This window comes from Miniopterus natalensis, chromosome 13 (genome assembly GCF_054644295.1).
Source record: "Miniopterus natalensis isolate mMinNat1 chromosome 13, mMinNat1.hap1, whole genome shotgun sequence".
NCBI classification, from domain to species: domain Eukaryota; kingdom Metazoa; phylum Chordata; class Mammalia; order Chiroptera; family Miniopteridae; genus Miniopterus; species Miniopterus natalensis.
Window position 1 is genome coordinate 53723009 of NC_142093.1, and position 26862 is coordinate 53749870.

A 26862-nucleotide genomic window follows, 5' to 3' on the forward strand; every position below is an offset into this window, starting at 1 on the left:
TTATGACATTAATAGACACTCCACCCAACAACAGCGAAAGACAGGTTCTCTTCAAGGGCAAAAGAAACATTTGCCAAGATAGTGTGGGTCAAAACAGCAAAACCCACGAAAACCTTCGCAAATTTAAAAGAATTGAAAGCACATAAAGGATGTTCTAGCATGACAGAATTTGACTACACATCAATAACAGAAATATTTTGGGGAAATCCCCAAATATTTGGATATTGAGCAACTAACTTTTAAATAACCCAGGAGGGAGCAGGAGGTACTGGAGGACTTAAGCAAGTCCTCTAAGAAATGGAACAGGGTAACCAACCCTTTACCTGGGTAGAGCAATAATACACGCTGTCCCCAAAGCCAAACAGGTGAGTCATCCCAGTTTCTCCTTTTCTCACCAATTCCACCATGCAACCAATAATTAATCAAGTCTTGATGACTGTATTCCTATTCTGCAAAGCCATCGCGTCCTGCCCATCCTCCAATTTCTCTGGAACCACAACATGTGTCCCTGGTATTGTTCTGGCCACCATCATCCACATGGCCACCCAACGGATCTAAACAATCTACCATGCCATTTTCTCAGTGTCGAGGTTAAATAAGTCAAAATTGGTAAAGCTCTTAAGAGTAATGCCTGGCACGTAATAAGCACTATATCATTATCATCATTATTATTAACAGAATCCTTTTAGGGTGACCATCACCTGTAGGGAAGAGATTCAGTCCGCTTAACTTGGCACACAAAGCCCTCTGCCACTGGCCGTGGCCCTCCTCTGGCCGTATTGCCCACAGCTCCCTCCCTCCATCGATATGCTCCAGTTTCCCTCCTTCCCTCTCCTTTTCCCCAGCCCACTCCTCCTGGAGGTCTTCGTTGAGTCCCTCAGGTAGGAGCAGGTGCCCCACTCAGAGCAATGTGTCCCAAGCACGTTTCTTACAGATCACTTGCCAGATCTGTTTCTCTGTCTTCCCAATAGACTTAACTAAAGTTAACTCTTTCTCTCCTAAGGATAAATATACTTAATAAGAAAAACATGAATACAAGCCTGTTTTACAGGGGATCAACTTTTTAAAATTAAAGTTGTCACAGCCATTAATCTTTAACACACTCCACACAGAGCAGATGTTTGGTGATAAGACATTAGAAATTCCAATGACTTTATTCCTTGTCACACCCTCACTTTAAAACCATTCATGGCTCCCAATTACCATAGAATAAAATCCAAACTCCTTAGTGTAGCATTCAAGGCCTTTCACAATCTGGCTCAAATCAGGCTACACACGTCTATTACAGTGTGTCACCCTGAATTATGTTGCTCAGTTAGCAGATTATGTGTTTGTCTCCCTGGCAAGGCTGGGAGCTCCTGGACTGCAGGAAGCAGGTCTTACTCATTTTCTATTCCAGGCCCCACCCACTTCCCCCTCTCCCTAACCAATCACCCAGCATGTAGTAGGGGTTCTAATTGTTTTGAATAAAATTATTTCCATTTTATTTCTATGTCAGCTGGAATTTTTATTGTAGTAAAAATATACATTATTTAAAATTTACCATTTTAACATTTTTCCCCCCAATCCTCACCCAAGGATACATTTTCACTGCTTTTTAGAGAGAGAGGAAGGCAGAGAGAGACAATGTTCCAACCAACTGAGCCACCTGACCAGGGCCCGTTTTAACCATTTTTAAGTATATGTTTCAGAGGCATTAGGGCATTCATACTGTTGTACAAGCTGTCAGCTGGATTTTTGATAGCTTACCTCAGCAGATCTCTCATTGTAAAATTCATTATGATAAAGAAAAGGGGGAAGAGTATGAAAGACAAAATGCACAGGACAATAAATTCAATGATTTTATTCAGACTCTTGCAATAGGGAGAGTGCTCGTTAATGAAGAACGTATCAAAGAAAAGAAGGTGGCTGCTATGAGGCAGATCAACAAGGGAGTGTGAGGAAGGATAGAGAGGGTCTTATCTGAGTCATTGGGGAAAGGTGGAAGTGGGTCTTATCTTGGAATATTCTTTTAAAATCAGCCATTTCTCAGAATTCAAAATGGGGTGTGGGGGGCACAGAAGGGTAGGGGGATTTCTTGATTGTGTCTGCTTTCCAGAAGTATGGGGTTCAGATAAAGCTCAGTACTGAAAAGGTGTTGAGGGGAGGTGGAGGAGAGAAAAAGGAGCCATGCCCCCTCCAACACTGCTCTATTCACACCCAGAGGTACCTTCTGAAAGCCCGGTCAGGTCTAGGCCTACCATTCTTTCAGCTACTTAATATTCCTCTTTTTCTCCCTGGAATCATCGCCCATGATCTAGGGCTGCCCACCTCCAGCACATGGGACATTTATACACAATGTGAGTTGTGCATTCCAGCAGTTCTGGGTGTTTCCTCTACTTTCCTGTCTTCAAAGCCAGACAGGTACCTTCACTTAGGAGCAACATGAAGGCTGATGCCCACGCCACCCTCAATGACAGAGGCTCCAAGGCAGCCTTGTGACCCCACCTTTTCCTCTCCCTCCCACACTTCACTTTGAAACCAAGTCATTCCTTTTAAATCCACCCTTACCCCCAACCTGGGACCCAAAGCAGAGCCTACCAGTAGCCCTCCTAAAGCCAGGTAGATCATTCCTCCCTCCTCAGGGATCCAGTTTGGACCTTGTGGTTGGGCCCATCTTCAGCCCTAAGGTCTAAGTTGATCTGAACCCACTTTCAGAGTTCTGAGCAGACCCTAGAATATAGAAGGGGACAGTAGCTCTGACACTGACTAGCTACTTTACAGTGGTGATTTACAAATTCTGACCTCCCAACAAGTCAGAATTAAACAGCCTGGAGTGGTTTGACACACCCAGATACTTGGTTCCCACTTCCAGACACCTGATTCATAGGTCTGGGGTAGGGCCCAGGGGTTTGGTTTTGAAAATCTCCCCTCAGAGAGTTTGATGTGCAGCCCATTCTCAGAGCCACAGCACTCTCACATCCAGGATCTCATTTCAACGTCACAAGGTCTTGGTGTGGTGGGCACCTGTACACTCAGTTCAGAGAGTGAATTTCAAACAGGGTACAGCATCTGAGTTGAGAGAGAAGATTTAGAGATTTGCTTTAAAATAGTCTAGGGGAAAGTTGTGTGCGTGTTGGGGGGGAGTGTAGGGTAGATGAAAAAAGGCAGTGGCAGGATGTGGATCGATGTTGAAGCTGGGCGGGTACCTGGGGAGTCCCTCTAGCTCTGTGTGTGTTCGAGGGTTGCCATAATGAAAAGCTTTTCACAGTCTCCCTTGGAGATGATTAGGAAATATGCTGGGTATGCATTTGTGGTGTTTTCTAAACTTCCCCTGAGAAATGAAAACTGTAATTAACTATAATCTAGTAAAGTTCATTGTGACCCATCCAATATAGCGTTGTCATAACTGAAAAGAAAAGCGTCTGCACTCTAGAAGAACAGTTAAGGGAAGGGAATATGTCAGAGCATGTCAATTCCGCCCAGGGGACAAAGTATTTCTAAGTGTCCCATGTTGGTTGTTCAAATCAAGTCTGCTCTCCTAACGCCTTAGGAAGGACTTCCCACTGAGCATTCTAGCTCTCCTAGCAGTTTAATTTCTCAGTGTATCAAGGAATTAGTATTAGCATACTATTTTATTGCTGGTGTTAGTATATTAATTCAGAAATTAGCATTTGGGTTTATCACTTACTTACTTGTTTAGTCAGTGTGACTTACCTTCCCCAACCTGTTTACCCTTCAGTGAATCGATAAAAATCAATGCCCTAAGGACCAGATTGCAGATCTGTGGTGACTGATGAAGTGGCAGAAGTCCCACAAATTAGGAACTGTTTCTAGGCATCTAGATGCCTGCTTGTCACAGAGTTGGGGCAACAGGTTCACCAAGAATTGCAGAATGGATGGGCAGGAGGGAGGAGAATTCTGGCATATTTGAGTTGGAATGAAAATATCTGCCCTTTTGAGACCCGGCTCTACTGTATGACCTTGGGCACCTTACCTAATCTTGCTGAACCTCAAATTCCGTCTGTAAATTGGGAGTGATGACACCTACCACACTGGATTGTTGCGAGTCATCTCGGGAAAGATTGCATAAGGAATGCACAGGCATACTGTGGGCTCTAGAGAGTTCTGTTAGTACCCAAATTACTGTTGTTTGTACAGCTTTTTTAGGCTTGCTTGCTAGTGTTCTGAAATGTTTGGGAAAGTGGGTTTGGTCCCTTTGGAAGAAAGTACATGTGTCAGAGTAGGTTTATAAATGAAGTAGAAACCACTGGTTCACTTGAGGATATCATTCAGGGATCTGGGGTAGGAAATGTGTAATGTGCAAATCCTATCACTGGGGTTTAGAATTAGAAATATGATAGCTCTGGCTGGGTGGCTTAGTAGGTTGGAGTGTCGTCCCATATGCCAAAATACTGCAGGTTCGATTCCCGGTCAGGGCACATAACCTAGGTTGCGGGTTCGATCCCCAGTTGGGATGCACACATATGGGAGGCAAACAATCGCTGTTTCTTTCTCTCTCTCTCTCTCCCTCCCTCTCTCTCTCTCTCAAATCAATTTTTTAAAAACATATCCTACTCTGGACTGTGTGTTCAGTGGTTAGAACATCAACCTGAGCACCAAGTGGTCTTGGGTTCGATTCTTGGTCAAGGGCACATACCTGGGTTGCAGGTTCGATCCCTGGCTCCGGTTGGGGCTCTGTTTCTCTCTCTCTCTCTCTCTCTCCACCCATTCCTCCCTCCCTTCCACTGTCTCTAAAAGAAAATCAATGGAAAAAATATCCTTGTGTAAGGATTAAAAACAAACAAACAAAAAACCAAAATCTCAGGTGAGGATTTTTAAAAAAAGAAATACGATAAGCTATTGCTTTGAAGATCAAACAGCCAAGAAAAGGTTTTGGTGGGTATAATGTTCCTCATTGACCTTCTGCCTGTGGAAGGTGAACAGGCCCTGAGCTCTCCAAGTGGGAAAGTGCAGGGGTACAGCTGACCTATGGCTATGGCAGAAGCCAAGGGACAGGGTGGATGGGGTTGGAAATTACCATTCTGGCAGCAGGCAGAGCCCATCACCTCAAGGAATGAAAGGCTCTTTAGGATGAGTGGAAGCCATGGGGTCTAGGGAAGACACGTTGGGGCTCTCACATTTACCTGACCCAGAGTCCTGAGCCAGACTGATGACGGCTACTTAAAAGGCAGATTGGGGATTGTTGGCTCCGGGGGCAAGCCAGGAGGTCAAGGTTAAATTAAACATTAATGGATAAAAACTGAAGATTAATGTGTAAGGGGCCTAACTGCAAAAATGTGGTTGTAGTTCTTTAAATTGTATTCCATTCGGTATTTCTTTAAACAACTAGACCCAGGCATGGCTGTTCTCTATAGAGAGTTCTATTTTCTATCATGAAGACTTGTGCAATGTCTCTTGGTTTCAACATTTCTCAATGAAAATGACAACTTGGAATTCATTGGATGTAGATAGGTTTGAGTTTCAATTCTTGGCTCTATTGACCTTGTTAGTTGCATGACCTTGGGAAAGTTATTTAACCTCTTTGGGGACCCAGCTTTCCTCCCACAGTATATCAGTTTGGGTCCATATGACCAATAGAATATGGAAGACATGTTAATATGCTTGCTACCTGTAAGGCTAGGTCATAAAAGATATGTGATTTTCATCTTGGTCTTTCTCTCTGGGATCACTTACTCTGGGGAAACCAGCTACCATGTTGTGAGTAGCCTTATGGACAGGTCCACATGACAAAGAACTGAAGCCTCCTGCCAATAGCCACATGAGTGAGTTTGGAAGTGGAATTTCCAACCCCAGTCAAACCTTCAGATGACTGCAGCCCCAGCCAACAACTTGACTGCAATTCATGACACTCTGAGCCAGAACCACCCAGCTAAACTGCTTCCTAATTCCTGACTCACAGAAACTATGGCATAATAATTGTTTATTATTTTAAGCCAGTAAATTCTGGGGGTAATTTGTTATGCAGTGGCCTGGCCAGAGTGGCTCAGTGGTTGAACACTGACCTATGATCCAGGAGATCGCAGCTGGATCCCCAGTCAGGGCACATGTCCAGTCGTGGGCTTCATCCCCCATGGGGGGCATGCAGGAGGCAGCCGGTCAAATGACTCTCTCATCATTGATGTTTCTATCTCTCTCTCCTTCTCCCTTCCTCTCTCTGAAATGAACAAAGATTTTTTTTTTTTTTTAAAAGTAACTAACACACCAAAGTCACATGAAGGAAGAGCTCTAAGAAAATTTGGGGGCTCCTGTACAAAGGGAAAATGGCATGTAATACCACGATCAGACCTCTCCTTGGGTAGCCAAATGCTGTCTGCCCATGATTCCTAGAGCAATAGGAGGAGAGAACTGGAAAGGGACCTGGGGCAGAGAGAGGGGTCAGCAGTCAAGTGGTCCCTATTGCAACCACTGGGTGGATTCATTCAAAAAAGGCTACCTGACAGGCAAAGGTTACCCCACCAGTATGAAGCTGGGGGTAAGGAATCCCAACAGGGGCTGAGCTGAACTTCTCACTACAAGAAACCAATAACTAGACACAAGCCATACTCAGTCAAGCAGCCACAACCACAAGAAGGGGTGTTCAAACTTCAGGAGACTAAGTAAAGAGAAATTACCCTTCTTTCCCTCTTGTCCCTGCCGGGTGCCAACACCGGAAAAATTCAGTCCTGAAAAGGAAGACAGAATTGTCGCAGAACCAACACGAGTCCCTTCACTGGACACCAGACACATGCACGTGGGCAAACACCAAGCCCCTACCTCCTCAATTGGCTGCAGTGATTGGAGGATTGAAAAGTTGACCAAAGCCCTTCCCTGCTCCAAATCCCTGGAGCAGATACTGGACCCCAAGCCTGGGTGATAGGGGGGAGCATTGGTGATGTATACCAGAAATGAGATGGTAGTTTTTCACAGACCTGACTGGACTTTTAACACAAAAAGTCACACTACAGCTGGAGGATCAGGTCACAAGTGTTCTGTGGAAGAGAAAGGGAAAGTGACAGAAACTGGTTAAAAACTTTTATTGGAAAATAAAGAAAATGATGCCATGTTAACCGATTACAATTCCATTCCTGTAACCCTAGTCCTCCCAGGTGCAGTGTAACGCAGGGGTTAAGAAGGTCTGGAGTCCAGGCAGGTTTGAACAGTATCGAAATCTACTTTTGTGTGGTTCCCAAGAAGGTTTCTTCAGCTTTCCAAATCCCCCTTTTCTCATCTGTGGAAGGAGACAATACTTTAGTATCCTCTCTTGCAGGGCTGTAGAGAAGGGGAACAGAAGTACTGCAGTCAGTAGGGAGAGGGGACAGAGCAGCAGGGAGCATGAGGCTTCTATAATCTTCATTTAGGGACCCTCCCCTTGATCCCCTGAATAAAAGCCCAGGCCAGACTCTTGATTGCCCACCCTTGGTCACTTGTGGCCTGAGTGCTTTTATCCAGGTCTGGTCAGTTGCCTGTTCCCTCTAGAACCCATGGAGTGGAGGCCCCCAGAGGGAAGGAAGGAAACTGTTCTAGGAAGAAGGGGGTAGGAAGCGGAAGCAGGACAGATCGGAACAACAGATACTCACATCTGAGCTTGCTGATCTGCCTTTACCTTCCTCCCTTGGTTGCACAGGAAGAATTATACATCCAAGAATTTAAATCAGGATAAACTTGATTACCGAATCCAGTGCCCTCACGTTAAACATAAAATAAAGGCCCCGAGGCCTAGCAAGGTGAGCTGGTTGCTGGAGGCTCTCCAGGGATTTGCTGCCTTGGCAAATGTTGGGGCAAACCTGCAAGAATCTCAACACTTGGGGAAGAAGATCTCGAAAGCTGTCTCCCTTTCTGGGTAGGTCTGGGAAACAATGAGATTCAGGAATCAGAAACATGCCTGATTTCTGACCTGGGCAATTTATTACCTTGTGTGGATTTTGTCAGTCACTGCGGGTGTGGTGCTATTTACATGGAGAACATTCTAGCCTACCCATCCTTCCAGGCTTCCTCCAAAGGCAATTCCAGTAGATGCCATGAGCCACAAATGAGACCAGTATTTTTCAATTTGTGGATCAGTCAAGAAATCAATGTAGTTGGGTCAAGATCAGATTTTTTTTTTAAGAAATAAGATAGAGCAGAAATTATATCAACATGTAAATATAGTCCCATGAAGGAGTTTTCTCAGTTGTAATTTTACATATAAAGCTACTGATTAAATTGTTCCTCCTCATTTCCCACCCCTGTCCCCCAACAGTATTATTCCTACCCCCTTTTTAAGGGAAATCCAATTCAAGCCACAAATGCAGATGGAAGGCCGAGCTCCAATACAGAGATGACTAAGACACAAGTTTGGCCTCAGGGGACTTTCAACCTAGTGGGAAGTGGCCTCCAGTCCAGAGCAGGGAAGAGAAAAAAAATGAAGAGGTAGACCTTCTGCTTTCTACTTTATACACTCTGCATTATGTGAATTTGTTGTAATGAACATGCATAACTGAGTAATTTTACAAGCCCCATAAAATATAAAAATACATGAATGAGTAAATGAATGAAATGTCATGTGAAAGTCCTGGCCCAGGAGAAAGGAAAAGAAACCAACTTTTAGGGATTAGCTCTCAGACACAGGCTCATTTAGCCCTTTCAATACAGCTAGAAGGGTCTCTTTTTTTTTTTTTTTTAAATATATCTTTATTGATTTCAGAGAGAGGAAAGGAGAGGGGGAGAGAGAGACAGAAACATCAGTGATGAGAGAGTCACCGATCAGCTGCCTCCTGCAAGCCCCCGACCGGGGATCGAGCCCGAAACCCGGGCATGTACCCTGACCGGGAATCGAACCCCAATCGCCTGGATCCTAGGTCGATGCTCAACCACTGAGCCACGACCCGCCGGGCTAGAAGGGTCTCTGGATCCTCATCCTAAAAATGGAAGAATGCGAAGCCCTCAGAGGGGAACGAAGCAGGTTACCCCAGTTCACAGCTGGCAAGGGACAGAGTCCGTGACATTTCTGCTGTAGCATTTCTCCATTAGGCAACTAAGAAAAAAAGGCCAGAAACTAGAGACACTGACTCCAAGAACTTTGTTCTCAAACCTTTGTAAGTATTACGTGTTTATTATCTTGAAGAAAAAAAAAAGGGGTCTCTGTGTTTTGGCAGCAGAAGGAAAAGCTTGCTGGGGTGGCCAGTCTTGGGGACAGAGGGCGCTGCAGCACCTCAGGGGAGGAAGGGAGCAGAGGAGTCCTCCTCCGGGGGTGGGGGTGGAGGAGCTTCTCAGACCCCGTGCTGCCCGGGACTGCTCACAGGGGCCTTGGTACCAGGAGGCCTTGCCTTTCACAGCCGTCAGGCTTCCCTCTCTCCCACTTGCCAGCCTTGGCAGCCTGAGCCCCTTGTTGCCCTGAAAGCCCTCCTGCCTCACCTCCATCAGCTTTACCAACCCCCAGCCTCCCTTCTTCCTCCAATATCCTCCACTGAGCTTCTCCCTCCGCAGCAAGACAAAGAAAAAGGACAACACTGGGGCTGGAGTTGGATAGACACGCTGGAGCTGAGGGAATTTGAGTGTCCTCTTAAAAATCTCGGCCGCATCATTTCCGTCATTGTCATGGCTACTGATCATGCTTATTGAGCTCTTGAACCGGGGCCAGGCATCATCTCATCAGCACTCAGGAATGTCCCCAGAGTCCCAGGTCACACAGGCAATTGGTGGCCAAGCCAACCAGGAGCTGTGCCTGAACCCCCACGGTGGGGCATCCTGCCTCCCATGGTCCTGTCCCAAAGAACAACTTGTCCTATGGCCACAGAAGTCTTGAAGCGTGCCCAGTTAATACAAATGCTTCCTCCCCTTGCTGCTCTGGCACCCTTTTATGGGCCTGGACCCGCTGACGGAATGTTTTCACCCCCTCCCCTGGTTCAGTGAGTGTCTGCTTCAGGTAGAAATTGTGGCACTGGGTCCTCATGCCCCTACTTTCTGAGATGACCAGAGTTGGTACTACCCCAACTGACCCCAGGCTCGCTCTATGGAGGGATGACTGTCCTTTCCCTCCTGAGACAATTTACTAGTTGGCATGTGTCCAGCAAATGCTCAGATTCACTATAGATTACGGACAGCTGGTGAACAGATCACTGCATGTAGTGTGACAGTGGCCTGTGCCTCATTCTGAGAGGGTGTCCCATTGCTCTCATCCAGGCTCTGGGACCCTAGGGCCCACAGTGTCTCCCAAAGGACTCTGCCCAGGCTCTGAGCTCCGACAGCAGACAGGCAGCTTTTCTGCCAGCTAGCAGCTTTCCATCTTGGAAACTCAGAGGTTGAAGGGGGAGAAGAATCAGGCTGGAAGGGCCCCATCCTGGGGAGTGGGGCTGGCGATCCCAGGTACCAAGTCAGGACCCGTTCACCATCAGAATCTCAGTATCAGCACAACACCAGGTACAGAAGAAGGGGTGATGGACCTTCAAGGCTGTCTGCACAAGGCCAAAGAGGAGTGGGCTCAACCATGAAGGTGTAGACCTACTGCCACGGGGCCTAAACGTGGAGAGAATCTGTCAGATCCAAGAATCTCATGAATGGAGTGCTTGGAGACGCTCAGGGGTCAGGTATCAGAACCCCTCTGAGAAAGACCCCCAAACTTCTTACTTGCAAATGGAGGCAACTCAGGTGAGTAAGGGCTTCCACCTGGAGACAGAGAAACAGGTCTGCCCCCAGAGGAGAGAGGTTTCTCACTTGCTGATTATGTTCTGCCACTTCCACAGCCTGGTTCACAGGAGCCACACATGCTTCCAGGCTTCCTGACTCTTCCTATCAATAGGCCTCCATCTCCATATTGTCCACACCATTCTGTGGGGAGGTTTTTCAACTCCGCATGTGTGGAAAGGGCAAATGACTTAACCAGGAAACAAACCTGTGTCAGTAAATGCATCTGAACTCCAGTTTGGGCCCCCAATACCTCCTTCGACACTTACCACTTCGCACTGCATTTATCTTTTACCAAGAGAGTCTTGTGTCCTCTGCTGGACTGAAGGCACTGGGAGGGCAAAGAGAAATGTCATTTCTTTACTTCATTGGTTCTGCCCTACTCACTAATCACAGATATGAATATAATTGTGCATGGGTTTATTTAAGTGAACTTTAGCAAAGACTGATTTTTCCTACCAGACCCTCACCACTAAAGTATCTCAAAAGCTTATAAATTCCTTCCCTTTCTTGGCTTCTGTCACTGGACTCTGCATATATACAGAGCTTCTGAGTACAGACAGTCTGAAAAGGGCAAAATAAAAATAGCCAATTGGTCGATAATAGAATGGGAAAGTGCCCAGGGGAGAGAACTAGTCCTAAAGCCAGCTGGAAAGAGATGAGGTAGGGTGGGCGGAAGCCTCCTTGAGAGCTGGGCTTGCTCTGAGGCAGGCCCATGCAGGTGGCTCCTCCTGGTTGGGGGAGATGGAAGGAACAGTGGATCAAAGGTCCTGCCTTCTGCTTTTGTTCTGTCTTGGCCAGTGCCCACCCCAAGGACCCTGTTCCCTGAAAACCTGGCACTCACTGTGGAATAAAAAGTGAGGCATCTAGGTGCAAGAAACTGCTTCAGGATGGACTAATATGCAGACCCTCTGCCCCTGATAACAGTGATTCATTGAATCAGGCCTCTGCCGCCTCACCTCCTCCCATAGCCCTGTATGATTGTTTAGACTCTTTCAGGCTGGTATTGATTGTTACTTTTATTGGCATAAATAATATACCAAAACAAAAATAAACACAAGGGTTTGTGCAGACACAGAGGTAAGTGGATTTTGTGTCTCCAGGGCTGGGGAAAAACTTGCCTGAGACCTAGTGGTCAAACTGGCACCTGATCCTCCCTTCATTGCACCTTTGCACCTCTGCAATTATTATAAGGATGTTTGTTTGTCTCCTTCCTAATAGGGCAGAAGCCTCTCTCTTTCCCACACTCCTTGAGTGCTTGGCGCTCACTCATAGTTGTCGACTGACACCAAAGCAGGGCTGTCCAGGAAGCAGTTATTTAGGGCTAGGGCTAGGCCTGGTGCCCGCCTCTCAGCTCGTTTCCACATGTAGCTGCCCCAGTTGGCCAGTCACTACCCCAATTTGAGGTTAGGGATTTGGCCCCGGAAGGGCAGGCAACAACAACTACACAGCCAAAGAACCTTCACAGAGATGTCCTGTGGCGTTCGGTGCCTAGGCCAGGTGTTCCCAAGGCTTAGTGTAGTGGCTCTGCATTACCATTTTACCCCCATTTCACAGATTAGAAACTGGGGCCGAGATACATCAGCTTGCCTTACCAGTTACACAAGCCTGCTGTTCAGATGACGATTTGTGCCTAGACTCAAGTCCTTCATGTGTAACATGGAAATAATGACATCACTGACTCATAGGTAAGAATGTTACATATGTGATTACTTGTTTATTGCCTGTTTTCTACTCTTAACTGTAAACTCCAGCAGGCAGGGACTTTGGCTTATTCCTGCTAAGTTGTTGGAGCCTAGAACGAGTGTCTGGCACATAGTAGGTGCTCCAATACTTGTGTTATAAATGGAAATAACATGAAATAAGCCCAGGCCAGACGCTGGCCCTTCATCTGCGGGTATATTTTATAGCCTTTTTTTCCGACTTCCCCTCCATCTTGGTCAGCCACTGGCCGAAGGAAGCCTCGGGCTGTGGCTGGGGGAAGCTACTGCTGCTGGCCTTAGGGCAAGGCCAGCAAATCCCCAGGGGTGCAGGGGCCAGAACAGTTTCCAAGCGGTAGGCTGCAAGGCCATAGACTTGACGGCTTCTCTCAGGTTCCCCTTGGCTTTTATTCTCGGCAGAGCACAGGGCAGTGCTGCTTCCGAGGTTCCTGCAGAGAAGATCCCCGCCAAGAGCTGCAGACGTCTGGGGAAGGGGCAGGGGAGGCGGACGGAGCAGGCACCAAGCCAGCCAGGCCGCGGAGTATGAACCCGCGCAGAGCAAGTCGGAGCCCAGGCGCCCCGGGCCCGCGCGGGTAGAACGTAGGGGGGCGGGGCCCGAGGGACGTCAGAAGGGCGTAAAGGGCGGGGCGTAGAGCGGGACAGTGTCCGCGGGCCCTCTCCAGTGCTGGGGCTCCGCTCCACCTTAAGCATAGGATTTCCTCAGCAGGGCCGGCGGCCGCAAGCCTTAGGGGCGGGGCCTCCCATGCAAATGAGAGGCGTGGGCCTGGGGGCGGAGCCGGCGGGGGCGGGACGGAGCTGGCGGGGCGGGGCGGGAGGGGCGCTGGCTTGACGTCAGGCCGGCGGCCCGGGCAGTTGGCTCGGCGGCGGCGAAGCGGCAGGAGCGGCGGCGCGAGCGGGCCGCGCGGCGGGGCGCGGGGAGCGGCGGCGGCCGAGCCGGAGCAACATGGCGCCGGCGGGAGGGGGAGGGCGCCCGGGCGGCGGGCCGGCCCGAGGGCGCCTCCTCCTGGTGGCTCTGGTGCTGCCGGTGCTTCTGTGGGCGCGGGGGGTCCGGGGCCAGGAAGACCCCCAGCGGAGCACGATCCTTGGCATGCGGCTGGCCGGCTGCAACAAATCGTGTGGGATGAACCCGGATGGCATCATCTTTGTGTCCGAAGGTAGCACGGTGAACCTGAGGCTGTACGGCCACGGGCTGGGCTCCATCTCCAGCAACCTGATCTCCTTCACGGAGGTGGACAACGCCGAGGCCCTCCGCAACTCCACCCACTGCCCTGAGCTCACCAAGGACCTGGTGGTTCAGCAGCTGGTCAACGTGAGCCGCGGGAACACGTCCGGGATGCTGGTGGTGTACACCAAGTTCCTCCGGAGGAGCGAGAACATGAAGCTGTACGCGCTGTGCACCAGGGCCGACGTGGACGGGCCCTGGGAGAGGTGGACGGAGAAGGACTCGCTGCTCTTCATGGTGGAGGAGGCGGGGAGGTTTCTGCCCTTCTGGCTGCACATAGTTATCATTTTGGTGCTGTTTGTGCTATCAGGCATCTTCTCTGGCCTCAATCTGGGCCTAATGGCCCTGAACCCCATGGAACTGCGCATCGTCCAGAATTGTGGCACCGAGAAGGAGAGGTGCTATGCTCGCAAGATCTTGCCCATCCGTCGCAAAGGCAACTACCTGCTCTGCTCGCTACTTCTGGGAAACGTGCTGGTCAACACCTCCCTCACTATCCTTCTGGACAACCTCATCGGGTCGGGACTCATGGCTGTGGCCTCCTCCACCATTGGCATTGTCATCTTTGGGGAGATCTTACCTCAGGCCCTGTGCTCCCGACACGGACTGGCTGTGGGTGCCAACACGATCATTCTTACCAAATTCTTCATGCTACTCACCTTCCCCCTTAGCTTCCCCATCAGCAAGCTCCTGGACTTTTTTCTGGGCCAGGAGATTCGCACCGTTTACAATCGGGAGAAGCTGATGGAGATGTTGAAGGTGACAGAGCCCTATAATGACCTCGTGAAAGAGGAACTAAATATGATCCAGGGGGCTCTGGAACTACGGACCAAAACCGTGGAGGACATCATGACCCAGCTCCAAGACTGCTTCATGATCCGCAACGATGCCATCCTGGACTTCAACACGATGTCCGAGATTATGGAGAGTGGCTATACTCGCATCCCTGTATTTGAAGATGAACAGTCCAATATTGTAGATATTCTCTATGTAAAAGACCTGGCCTTCGTGGACCCTGATGACTGCACCCCCCTCAAGACCATCACCCGCTTCTACAACCACCCTGTGCACTTTGTCTTCCATGACACCAAGCTGGATGCCATGTTGGAGGAGTTCAAGAAAGGTAAGGCCTGAGCTGCTCTCCTGGCTAACTTTGGTCAGACTTCTCTGGCCTGTTCTGCATCTGCTGAACCTAGTGTTCCTTTTGTGGGACTCTGCCCCTTTGCCCATATCACTTTCTAGGCCTCTGAGATGAAGGGTATTTGGGGCAGCAAAAACAGTTCTTAAGCATCTGCTGTCTGCCAGGTCCTGTGTTTTGCTTCAGCTGAATCAAAGCTGAGTAAGACACTTGCCCACTTGGCGGATGGAGCAAGACCTCAGGGAGCTCTCGAAGCAGGACAGATGCAGGCAGTTGCCTTAAGGAGGCCAGTACCAGGGCACAGAGATTAGATTGGGAGCACGCAAGTCTGATTGGGGTGGAGTGGGAAGGGGCTGGGGGACTGGGAAAACCTACACGGGGGAGGGAGTGTTTGAGGAGAGCTTTAAATGGTGGAGAGACTTGGTACTTGAGTAGAGAGAACCCCCAGGAGCAGAGAATCCAAGCGGGGGAAATGGATGTACCATTTATGGCCCAGCAGGTGGTCCTGTTCATGGGGGATATAGGCTCTGCTGATGAATGATCAGCAGGGGGGAGAGGCTGAGGCATTAGGCGCCTGGGGAAGAGCCTGAACGTCAGGATAGTAAGTTTGCTAGGAGCCCGGAGCTATGGAAGGTTTGTGAGCAGGGGAGTGGCATCACTGGAGCTCCTAGCCCACAGAAGCTGATTGGGAGCTCAGAACATTGCCAAGTACTGCTCTTCACTCTTCAGCAAAAGCAAGCAGGTTAAGTTTTGGTTATCGGTCTGCCTTTCCCAGGCATCAAATATAAGCTTTCCTCCTGTGGTGTGTTAGAATCTTCAGCTGGCCTTGCATCCTCTATGTGTTTTTCTCACATGGATTCTTGACCTGTTCTCAGATCCTCAGAGAAGCACTTGGAGGATTTACTCACCAGCCTCAAAACTGAAGGCATACACCCCCTTCCTTCTTCCAGCAAACTTTCCTCCCACCTCTGCCACTCCAAGCCCTCAGAGTGGAAGTAAACAAGCCAATTATGGAGCAAAACCCTCCTAGGCCACAGAGAATGAGGGGGCAGAAAGGGAAGCTCTTTGTGAAGGAATGGAGGAGGGGAGGAGCTCATCCCAAACCCAGGACTTTGCTTGTTTCCCATAGATAGTGCTTTTGCTGGCTAAGCCTCCCAGGCCACTTAGGGCCAGCAGCAATTTCTGAGCCCTCACTGGGAGCAAGCCCCACACCCTTGTCAGTTGTTTCTGGAACAGAGTGCAGGGGAGCCCAGAGCTGGCTGGATTGGTGGGATAGGGAGGAGCTGGCCTGGCTAGGTTCGGTCTGAAAAGATGCTTGGGCCACTGCCAGGGTGCAGGGTTGGTACCCAGTCTTTTCCAGTTTGACAGATGCATCTCAGCACCAGAGCTAAGGGGTACTTGAGTAATGTAAGATCCAGTGGAGACTTTAGGGGGACTGGAGGGATGGAGGTGGCTGGTGGTGATGGCACCACCTCCCTGGAGTGTTGGGCTACAAACCCCGGAACCTGTTTCTGCAAGGTACCCAAGCTTGGTGCAGCAGAGTAGTGAGGCTCTGTGCTCTACACCTGCCCTGCAGCCTCTGGGCCCTGAAGACTTCTCCTGTGTCCTTGATCAGGAACCTGATTAGAACTCACTAGGGAAGTTCACTCCTGACCACTCCTATGGTCTTTGGGACTGTTGCTGGTGACCCACCCAGCAATCATGTTTGCATGGATGCAGCCAGAATGGATGGGCTTGGCCAGGCTTCCCAGCTCCTGATCAGTAGGGCTAAGCTTTCACAGGGTGGGAGCTTCCTGAGTCTTGGCAGCACCATCTTTGGACTCCTGTTAAAAAAAAAACAAAAACCACTTCATGTCTCTCAGGCCTTTGCCCTACTGAGTGGAACTCTCCAGATGTTGGTTCTCAAGAGAGGAGGTGTTGATAATTCCATGGAAACGCAGGCACAGTCTGCTCTGTGCAGCAGGAAGTCCTGAAGATGTGGGTGTGACAGGATGCTCACCCCAATGAACACACCTTGGGCTTCATACCATCACCTCTCAGTTTCCAGTCTTAACTCACTGCCATGCTATATTCCTCCTCCCCCCTCCCCCAGTATGGTCTCTTCCAGATCTTTCCATCTGGCATCTACCTTTCAGTCTGAGGCCATCTAGGACATGACAAACATTAGTGTACACTTGCAACCTCAGAAATTTTCTTTACAAATCTGGTGTTTGGAAGGCTTCTTTTTTAGCCAAGAAAAACAAGTGAGCTGGGGTCCTGTGCTTCAGTGAACCTTCAGCACCTCCAAGTTGAGTAGGGCCCTGAGCTCTGCATGTATCGTCTAAGTTCATTTTGACTCCTTGCTCCCCAGCATTATAAGCTCCTTGAGGGTAGGGATTCTGCCCTATTAGTGTTCTCACCACTCAGTACCTGGCAAAGAGAGGAAGAGTAAAATGCTTGTTACACAATGAATGAATGAATGAACAAATGAACGAACAACAAGTGAATGGATGACTATCTGGTAAGCCCTCCTGGCACTCTTGTTGTTCTTGGAACATACCGTGATGCTCCAAGCCTAGGGCTTTTGTCCTGGCTCTTCCCTCTGCTGGAATGTTCTTCCCCAGATGCCTCTTTCTCTCCCCTCCCTCATATCTGCTTCAACTTCACCTTCTTGGTGAGGCTTCATGTCACCCTGTTCAAAACTGTAACCCCCATCCCACCCTGATCTTCCTGATCTCCCCGCCCTGTGCTGATTTTTCTGTTTCACACAGCACATATGACTTTCTAACAGTCCTGTAATTTTTGAATTTTTGTGTTATTTATTGTCGTCTCCTCCCATTATGAGTTCCAAAGGACAGGAAGCTCTGTTTTGCTTGCTGATGTGTCCCTGGCCCCTAGGTTCTTGGCACAGAGCAGACCTCAACAAAAAGTCACTGAGTGAATGAATCACCTGTCAGGATTGAGAAAGAGTTATCCTATTTCAGTAGTGTTAGGATTTTGAGGGCCCGATGGGGATAAAGAAAAATGGGTGTTTGACTTTCCCAGCTGCATCAAGAAAGACAGGAGGAGCTCCTGCAATGACATGTGTATTCGTGGTTTGGGTCAGGGACTGAGAAGCAGGGTCTGGGGTCTTAAGTGTGACACTTGGTTCCACTTCCCCGTGCCTTGGCTTCTCTGTAAGTGGTCTTTGACCATCAGGAATTTACATAGCTTCATGCATTAATATTAATGAATCAGGAATATGCTCCTACACACTGAAAGACAGGCATGGGGCTGGGCTTCCCCTATACTAAGGCAAGGGGCTTCCAGTTGCTTTTGCCTCTCAACTCAAGGCATTTATCATTAGATCGTTTGTTTTTTTAAAATATATCTTTATCGATTTCAGAGAGAGGAAGGGAAAGGGAGAGAGAGAGACAGAAACATCAGTGATGAGAGAGTCGTCATTGATCGGCTGCCTCCTGCATGCCCTCGCCTGGGGATCAAGCCCACAACTTGGGCATGTGCCCTGACTGGGAATCAAATCTCAAGCTCCTGGATCCTAGGTCGATGCTCAACCACTAAGCCACACCCGGCTGGGCATCATTAGATCTTTTTTGAACCCATACTGTGTGCCAGACACAGTGCTAGGTACTGCAGGGCCTCAGGAGTAAGACCTCTAGCTGGTGAGAGTTTTTAGGCCACTGAGAGCAGCCGGTGCGATTTGAACTTTGGCCCTTCCACTTAAACCTCGCCTAGAACTGTTAGTACGCGTGTTGTGGTTGAGTTTGCCTGTAGCTGGAAATCTTAGAACAAAATCTCCCTGGGCTATTCCTGGCCCGGCTGCATTTTTCCTACCCGCAAATGCTCTCCCCGGCTCTGTTGGAAAGGAAAGCATGAATGAACTCTCCACAAGGAGGTCCGGGCGGTCAGGAGCTCAATCCCCACACTGAAGCCTACCTTCTAGCTTTCCACTGTGCCCCTCCCTCTGAGACATTCCTACCCCTCCTAGGCACTTAGCTCCTCTTTAGTCATCCTATCTTTCCCCACCCACTTTACAACCTTCTAGCCCCCTGTAAAGAGCTGTGGTTAAACTTCATCCAGCTCGGTCACTGACCCATGAGGTGACCTTGGACCTATTAGGCTCCTCAGAAATTTCATGGGTTATATATTGGAGAGGAAAAAGCTAGAAATATTTTCATCAAAACTCTTCCCATGTTTCCATGTGTGCCACATCACATTTCCCCACCTACTTACTTTTATTCCTGAAACAACTTTATATAAAGTAAAAAAAAACACTGCGTAATTTTGCATTCACTTTTGGTTCCCACCATCTGCCACACCTTCAATATCTTATTCACACCCCCCTCAGACTACCAGGGAAACAGACATGTAGACAGAGTTTAGCTTTACACAGCTCAGGTAGGTCCAGTGGGGCCAAGAAAGGCCAGGCCCCAAGGTGCTTCTGAAGTCCAGACAGTAGGACTCTGATCCTCACAGAGATGTCAGGGCCGGCAGATGGTTGTGAACAACTGAGGTTTCTTTTTGGGGTTCAGGTGGACAGTGTTGCTATGTAGTATAAGTGGGGAGAAGAGGGAACAGAGCCAGTTTGGGAAGGGTGGGGGGAAGGCTGTAGTGGTAAATAATGGTGTGGCCCTTTACTGGCCATCTCTGTGCCCAGCCTCCTGCATACCAGAGCTTCTCACACTTGACCGTGGGCCCAGACTCCCAGGGCATTTTGTTAAAATGTAGATTTGAGCTCAGTGGGTCTGGGTGTGACCTGAGAAGTTGCACGTCTGACAGGCTCTCAATGCCTATACTGCTGGTCCTGGGCCCCACCAAGCAGCATGAGGGTGCAGCCCATCTCGCACGCGTGCAGGTGAAAGTACCCTTGTGGGGCTTGGGAGTGAGGCCAGGACTGGTCAAGGAAGTCTGGAATCAGCCGAGAGCAGGCAGAATGTGTGGAAAAGGCAGAAGCCTGGCCAAAGTGGCTCCTGGGAGAGACGAAAAAGAGCCGAGCGGGCATGGTTTGGGGAGCCTCCTACAGAGGTCAGATAGGGTGAGGGCCTAGCACAGATGGTGGGATAGACAGTTGAGTCACTAGGTGCTTGGAGAGGGCAGCCTCAAGGGTGGGGATCGAAGGCAGCTGTGCATCTGGCCTCAGACAACTTCACCTGCAAACAGTCTGAGTTGGGCTGGTGATTTGATCTCCAGAAGCCGCCTAGGGGCAAGTGTGTCTGAAAGAGTGACAGGAGCTGCCTGCTAGGGCAGAGGTCCCAGCGGGACAGCTGACAACACACTGGCCAGGCTCCTCCTCACTTTTTCTCCTGTGTGGTGCTTGTGGGCAGGGAATTTGGCACCTGTTGCCTTTGCCAGCATCGTGCAGTCTGTGGGCAGCTTCTGCTGAGGAGCCTGGATTGGGAGCTGTTTCCTAGTCTTCTGTTTGCAGTCTGTCCTAAAGCAGTTGTGTCCTGAAAGGCACTGCTTCACATCTAGGCCCTAATAAAAGCTTCTTAGGTCATACTGAGATCATACTGGTGTTTACTTTTCAAAGTCTTATTAGACTTATTTTTCATTAGAAAGCCCAGCTCCAGAGTTTTCCTGGACTCCTCTGGTCAGGACGAGGGGTACTGAACAGATGTTTAACCTTGAAAATAGATGAGAGCACAGAAACACAAAACCACAGGACTTTCCTGCAGGAGAAATAGATGAGGGGCAGGGGCTTGTCTTGGGAAGTCTGGGAAGACACTCCAGAGGAGGTGACATTGCACCTTCACTGGTGAATAGACAGGGCCTTTCCCACTTCTCTGCCTCTCATACTGGAAGAACTTGAACTAGACCACAGGATGAGAAACGAGCTTATCAGGCCAACTTAGGGTCAACTACTTTTATGTATTGTGACTGCTGCTCAGCCCTTTCTAGAAGAATTTTGAGGTCAGGCCACCATGTGCCTCCTTTCTCCACTCCTTCCTCTGAGTTAGTGCAGTTACACAGTTGAGCCGGGGCAATGGAACAGCAAGGACATCCTGAGGGAAGGAATGGCACCTCGAACTGCAAGCTCCCTCTGGTCTCAGTCTCCTTGAAGGCAGGGGCAGAGAAGTATTTATTGGAACTCTCCTAAAGGGCTGCACAGCCAGGGAGAAGAGAGTGTGTATAGTTATGGAGGCTGGACCAGGCCCTCTGTCACTGTCAGGATGACCAATTTGGGCAGTTGCTTGGTTCTTTCAGCCCAGCCTATGGGGAGGGCCAGGCGCCTTTCCTGTCCTAAGCTGGCTTTCTCTTGAAGCCTCCTTTATGTCTTAGGCATTTTTTTTTTTTTAACTTCTCATTAGAACTTGCCAGGAGGATGTGAGAGTTACGGAATGTCCCCCAGGTGCCCAAGACAGTCCTCAGCTAGGGGATGGGGAGCAACTTTCTGCGCTGTTGCTGCCATTTGATCCAGCCTGTCCTCTCCTCTGAGCCATTCCTGTAACTCAGGTTACCCTTCGTGTCACACCTGAGTGTGCTGAGGCATCCTGCTGTCAGATGCTTTGCAGCTACGTAGGGACTCCTGGCTCATTTCGTAGACCAGAGTCTGGACTCCTTAGTCTGTTCCTGTTCTATTTATTTACTAGTGGTTATTATTTTTAAAAAATACAGATCATTGTCAGAACTTTAGAAAACACAAAAATCTACAAGACAATCCATGTGATTGTGACCTAGAAAGAAGTACTTTTAATATTTTGAGTTATTGTAATAAGTTCTTTAGAAATTTACATTAAGGTGTTTTGTTTTAAGTTTAAAAAAATCCTGTAACAAACAGCAAGATGAAAACCATTTTCATTTTTATAGCCATCTTCTCTCCCATTAGCTAGCCCATATGTATTTTTTTTTTTTTAAATATATCTTTATTGATTTCAGAGAGAGGAAGGGAGAGGGGGAGAGAGAGAGAGAGAGAAACATCAGTGAGAGAGTCCCCGACTGGGGATTGAGCCTGCAACCTGGGCATGTGCCTCGACCAGGAATCGAACTGTGATCTCCTGGGTCCTAGGTTGATGCTCAACCACTGAGCCATACCTGGCCTGGCAGTATATTGTTTTTTTTAAAAAATTTATCTTTATTGTTGAAAGTATTACAGATGCCCCCCCCCCCCATTGATGCCCATATATATTATATATTTTCATGTTGAAATCACGGTCTACCTATAATTTTGGAACACTGTTTAGATTGGATGTTCAGATTTCTCTTCTGACAAGCAGTGAAATTCTTTATTATCTCTGGAATTCTGGGGAGGAGCATCTGGGAGGATTTCCACACTGGGTAGTGCTGTGGTGACAAGGGAACCCCAAGGGCTCGGCTGTGTAGCCCCAGCCTATTTTGCGGGGGCTAAAGCTGATGTTGCTGAGCATCCCCGGAGGGCACAATCTCTTCCAGCTGCAGGGCCTTCTTACTGGGACCTGGACAGGCTTCTGGACAGACTGGTTTCCTGGGCCCTCTGGAATGCTTGGTCTCTGGCCAGCAGGAGCCTGGGATGGAAAGAGCTTCTCTCCCTGTCCCCACCCCAGGCAGGCTTACTCCCACACACACACTCACCCCCCTACACATACGCACACACACAAGGACAGGCTCACACAAATTCACCTCCCACACACAGAGACAGGCTCACTCCCACACACACTCACCCCCCCTTACACACAAAGACATGCTCACTCCCACACATACTCACCCCCCTTACACACAGAGACATGCTCACTCCCATACACACACACACACACCCCTTATATACAGAGACAGGCTCACTCCCACACACACTCACCACGTGCGCGCGTGCACACACACACACACACACTAACCCATACACACACACAAAGACAGGCTTAGTCCCACACACACTCATCCCCCCCCCCCACAAAGACAGGCTCACTTCCACACACACCCACACCCCTCTCCCCCAGAGACAGGCTCACTCTCATACTCAGCCCCTTCTGCACACAAAGACAGTCTTATACACAGACCCCCCGCCCACACACACACACAGGCTCATGCACATATACTCACCCCCCCCATAGACATGTTTAAACATACCCCCCCACATAGGCAGGCAGGGACTCACACACACTTTTTTTGTTTTTTTAAAGAGAAAGGAAGGGAGAGGGAGAGAGAGATAGAAACATCAATGATGAGAGCGAGTCATTGATCGGCTGCCTCCTGCATGCCCCCTACTGGGGGTCTAGCCCACAACCTGGGCATGTGCCCTGACCGGGAATCAAACTGCAATCTCCTGGATCACAGGTCGATGCTCAACCGCTGAGCCACGCCGGCCAGGCTCACACACACATTTACCTCCTCTAGGCAGGCTCTGTGTCTCTCTCTATCTCTGTCTCCGTCTCTCTCACACACAGATACACACTCGCAAACAAGGACAGTCACCTGGAGTCCTGCTTTAAACTACGTCCGTGTCTCATCAAACTTCCCTAAGAATGGTTTAAAAAGTGAGCAAATGTTTATGAGTGGTGTTTATTTCATGAAAGGCTCAAAATAATGACTGACTCTTTGTCTCAGAAAAGTTTCTCTTTGGTTGCCGGTGGTTGGTTATCCACGTTTAATGACAGTATCCAGCTCAGAGGGCTGTGGTGAGGACTCAGTGAAGTAAGGCACGAAGAGGCCTTAGCTCAGTGCCTGGACCCATGTCATCATGCAATAAATGTTTGCTGTTTTAAAAATTACTGTTATTACTGTCCAAAGGTGCCCCAGTTGGTGTTGACACCTACTTGGGCCAAGGTGGTTCTCACACAGGCTCGGGTGGCAGGCTGCCCCACTGTCTGGGCGTGGTGCCTTTCTGGGAGTTATGAGTACACTGAGGTCAAAAGAGCCCACTCTGCTCCAGTATGTAATTACATGCTAATTTAGATACCATCTTATCCCGACCCTCGTGTGTATATTAAGGGTAACAGAAGCCAGAGCTTAAGAAAAAATAGTATGGAAGAGAAACTTAAAACTGAGGCATTTCTCCTCATTTACTTAATAACTTTTTCCTGAAAATTGGAAAAAGGTAAGCTTGCCATCCTGATTGCCAGCATATTTGTTTTCTAAGGGCAAGAGCAGAATCTAAGGATGGCTGCTCCGGAGGTAGGCAGGAAAGGGCCTGTCCACATGGACCCATTGCACCTCTATTTGGGTGAGGATTCACCAGTTGCCTGGTATCCCAGTGAAGGAGGGGAGAGGCTGTGATAGAAAAGCAGCAGCCATAGAGGGGACCCGAGGGAACAGAGACATTCCAGGAGGCCCAGCCCCAGAGCTCTGGAAGAGGGTAGAGCAGAAGAGCAGAAGGAAGGAAGGTATGGTTAAGCTTTATTGAATACTTAACTAGTCCTACAAGTGCTAGAGGTGGGGAACTGAGGCTCAGAGAAGCTGAGAATCTTCCCCAGCCAGGTGACAACTAAGTGGCAACTCCAGACTGCTCTCCTCCAGAGTCAAGCTCCTCTTAATCACTGTCCTGTGTCACTTTTCAGTGAGGTCGTAGCTATAATCAAAGACCAGAACGCTCGGATTCTCCAGTAACTCCAGGTTGGGAACTTTACTGTCGATTCTAGATTTTTAAAATTCAGATGTAATTGACATATAACATTATATTACTTTCAGATCTACAACATAATGATTCCATGTTTGTATATATTGTGAAATGGTCACCACAATGTTTAGTTAACATCCATCACCACACATAATTACCCAGTTTTTTCTTGTGATGAGAACTTTTAAGATTTACTCTATTAGCAACTTTCAAGTATACAGTCCAGTACTATTAACTGCAGTCACCATGCTGTACGTTAGATCCCAGAACATATCTATCTTATAACTGGAAGTTTGTACCTTTTGACCCCCTTCACCCACTTGGCCCTGCCTACCTCCCACCCCTGGCAGCCATACCTAGATTTGCTTTACAGTGACCTTTTCATTGAAGCAAAGTACATAAATCATAAGTGTACAACTTGGTAGTTTTTCACAGAAGGACTATGTAACTACCACCACCGCCCTAGGAATCCCCGTGACCCCTCCCAGACACTGCCCTTGCCCCCGAATCATCCGAAGTTAATTTTTAATGAATTTTTATAAGTGAATCATGTAGCGTGTGCTCTTTTGTGTCTGGTGTGTGCTGCACAGAGTTGAGGTTCTCTGCGTCATCCGTGCTGGGTGCGGCTGCGGTTCAGTCTTTTCTGGTTGCTGAATAGGTTCCATGATAGAAACACACCGCCATGGCACTGTTGGGGGGCATTTCGATTGTTTCCAGTTTGGGACTATTACAGACCACGCTACTAAGAACAGTCTTGTGTATGTCTGTCGGTGACTATATGTGGGCATTTCTGTTGGCAGAAATTCTACCCCTGGGAGTAGAATTGCTAGGGCTTAGTAGGTGAGACAGTGCTCTAGAGTGCTCGTGTCTGGTCTCACTTCTGTCCCCACCACTCTGGCATCGTCTGCTATTAGTTATTTTAGCAAGTTAAGTAGGTGTGTCCTAGTGCACGGTGAGTTTCACAATGATTTCCCTAGTGACTAATGATGGGCACATTTTCCTATCCTTATTTGTTATGGTTAGTGCTTTTGATATCCTGTTTCAAATTCTAAAAAGTCTTGATATCTGCTGATGTGAAGTACTCTGTTCTTTGTTCTTCAAGATTGGTATTGACTATCTTAGCTTTTCTCCTGGAAATTTTATGGAATTGCATTGAATTGAGAGGTCAACTTGAAGGCTTGACATCTTTATAATAGTCTTCTGATCTACAGGCATAGTTATTCCTCCATGTATTTATGTCTTCTTAATTTCCTTCAGTGTTTTATCATTTTCTGTGTTAAAGTCATACATGTCTTTTCTTAGATTTATTCCTAGGTATTTAGTGATTTTAAGGCGAGTCTTTAAATTTTTATTTTCCACATGTTTGTTCCAGATTGTTCCAACTGGAATGGGCTGCAGTTCAGTTCTGATGCTAACTACCTGGGGTTAGCATTGGACCCCACAGGTCTGGGTGCTCAGCCCCTACCAGTAGACCCCAGCCACAAGTGGTGTCTCCCACACTTGTACATTTTTGACTGACCAACCGGCTATAAATTGGGGGCTCCCACGACTCCTTTCAGGTTCAATAACTGACTGAATGACTCACAATGACTCAGGAGAGTGTCACATTTGTGATTAGTTTTATTTTAAAAGATAAACATGGGATGAGGGCTGCAATAGTCTAGGAGGCAGAGTTTCCCTGCCCTCTCCAGCTGGAGTCAGGGTATGTCACCCTCCTGGTACATCAAGGTACATCAGACCAGTAAAGTTTGTCTTCCCCCAAGTCCAACCCGTACCTTAATGGATTATTTTACTCCATTTCTGGATGTTTACCATCTGAAGAGGTCCACTGAGCTTTGGTGTCCAGAGTTTTTATCAGAATTTCATTACCTAGGCATGACTGATTAAATTATTGATTGACCTTAATCTCCAGGCCCCCTCCTTTCCCTGGAAGTAGGGCAGCTGAAAGTTCTTAGCTTGGTTTTACTGGTCACCAGCCCCATCTAGGGGCCCACCTAGAGTCGTGTCATTCGAGTAACAAAAATTCCACCATTACTCAGGAAATTCCAAGGGCTTTTGAATCTGTGCCAGGAACCAGGGTCAAAGACTAAAGATGTTTTTTACTGTACTACACAGGTCTAGAGAAGTGATAGCTAATTTTTGTATAGTGGCCTTGACTCCATTGGCCTTGCTAAATTCAGTCATTAATTCTAATAATTTATTTTAGATATTCTGTACACAGAATTTTGTTGTCTGTGAATAATTTATTTTATTTTTGCTAAGCTTTATACATTTTACATCTAGTCCTTGCCTTATTCACTGGCTAAGACATCTAGGATCATGTTGAACTGGTGACAGTGGGCACCATTGTTTCATTCTGTGTCTCAAAGGAAAGCTTTCAGAATTTGTCATTATGCATGATTTTGCTGTGATTTTCTTTTGGTAGATTTTATGAGGTCAACCAAGTTTCCTTCTTTTCCTAGTTTGCTAAGAGTTTTTATAATGAATAGATGTTGAATGTTACTAAATGCTTTAAAAATATCTGTTGAGATTGATACTGTTGTAATTACCTAGTTATTAATAATAGGAAAGGACCAAAGGGAAGGCCAGACATAGGCATGTCATTTGGGCAGCTTCACCAGGAAGCTGCAGC

General features: G+C 48.1%; 1 protein-coding gene across 2 annotated transcripts in view; it reads left to right on the forward strand.

Moving 5' to 3' along the window:
• Nucleotides 1-13308: 13308 nt before the first annotated feature.
• CNNM4 (cyclin and CBS domain divalent metal cation transport mediator 4) overlaps nt 13309-26862 on the forward strand; it is a 34818-nt gene continuing 21264 nt past the window's right edge. For both annotated transcript variants that reach the window (XM_016219245.2, XM_087823703.1), the window contains exon 1: nt 13309-14710. In XM_016219245.2, the coding sequence (XP_016074731.2) occupies nt 13309-14710 (1402 nt within the window). The remainder of the gene's footprint in view (nt 14711-26862) is intronic.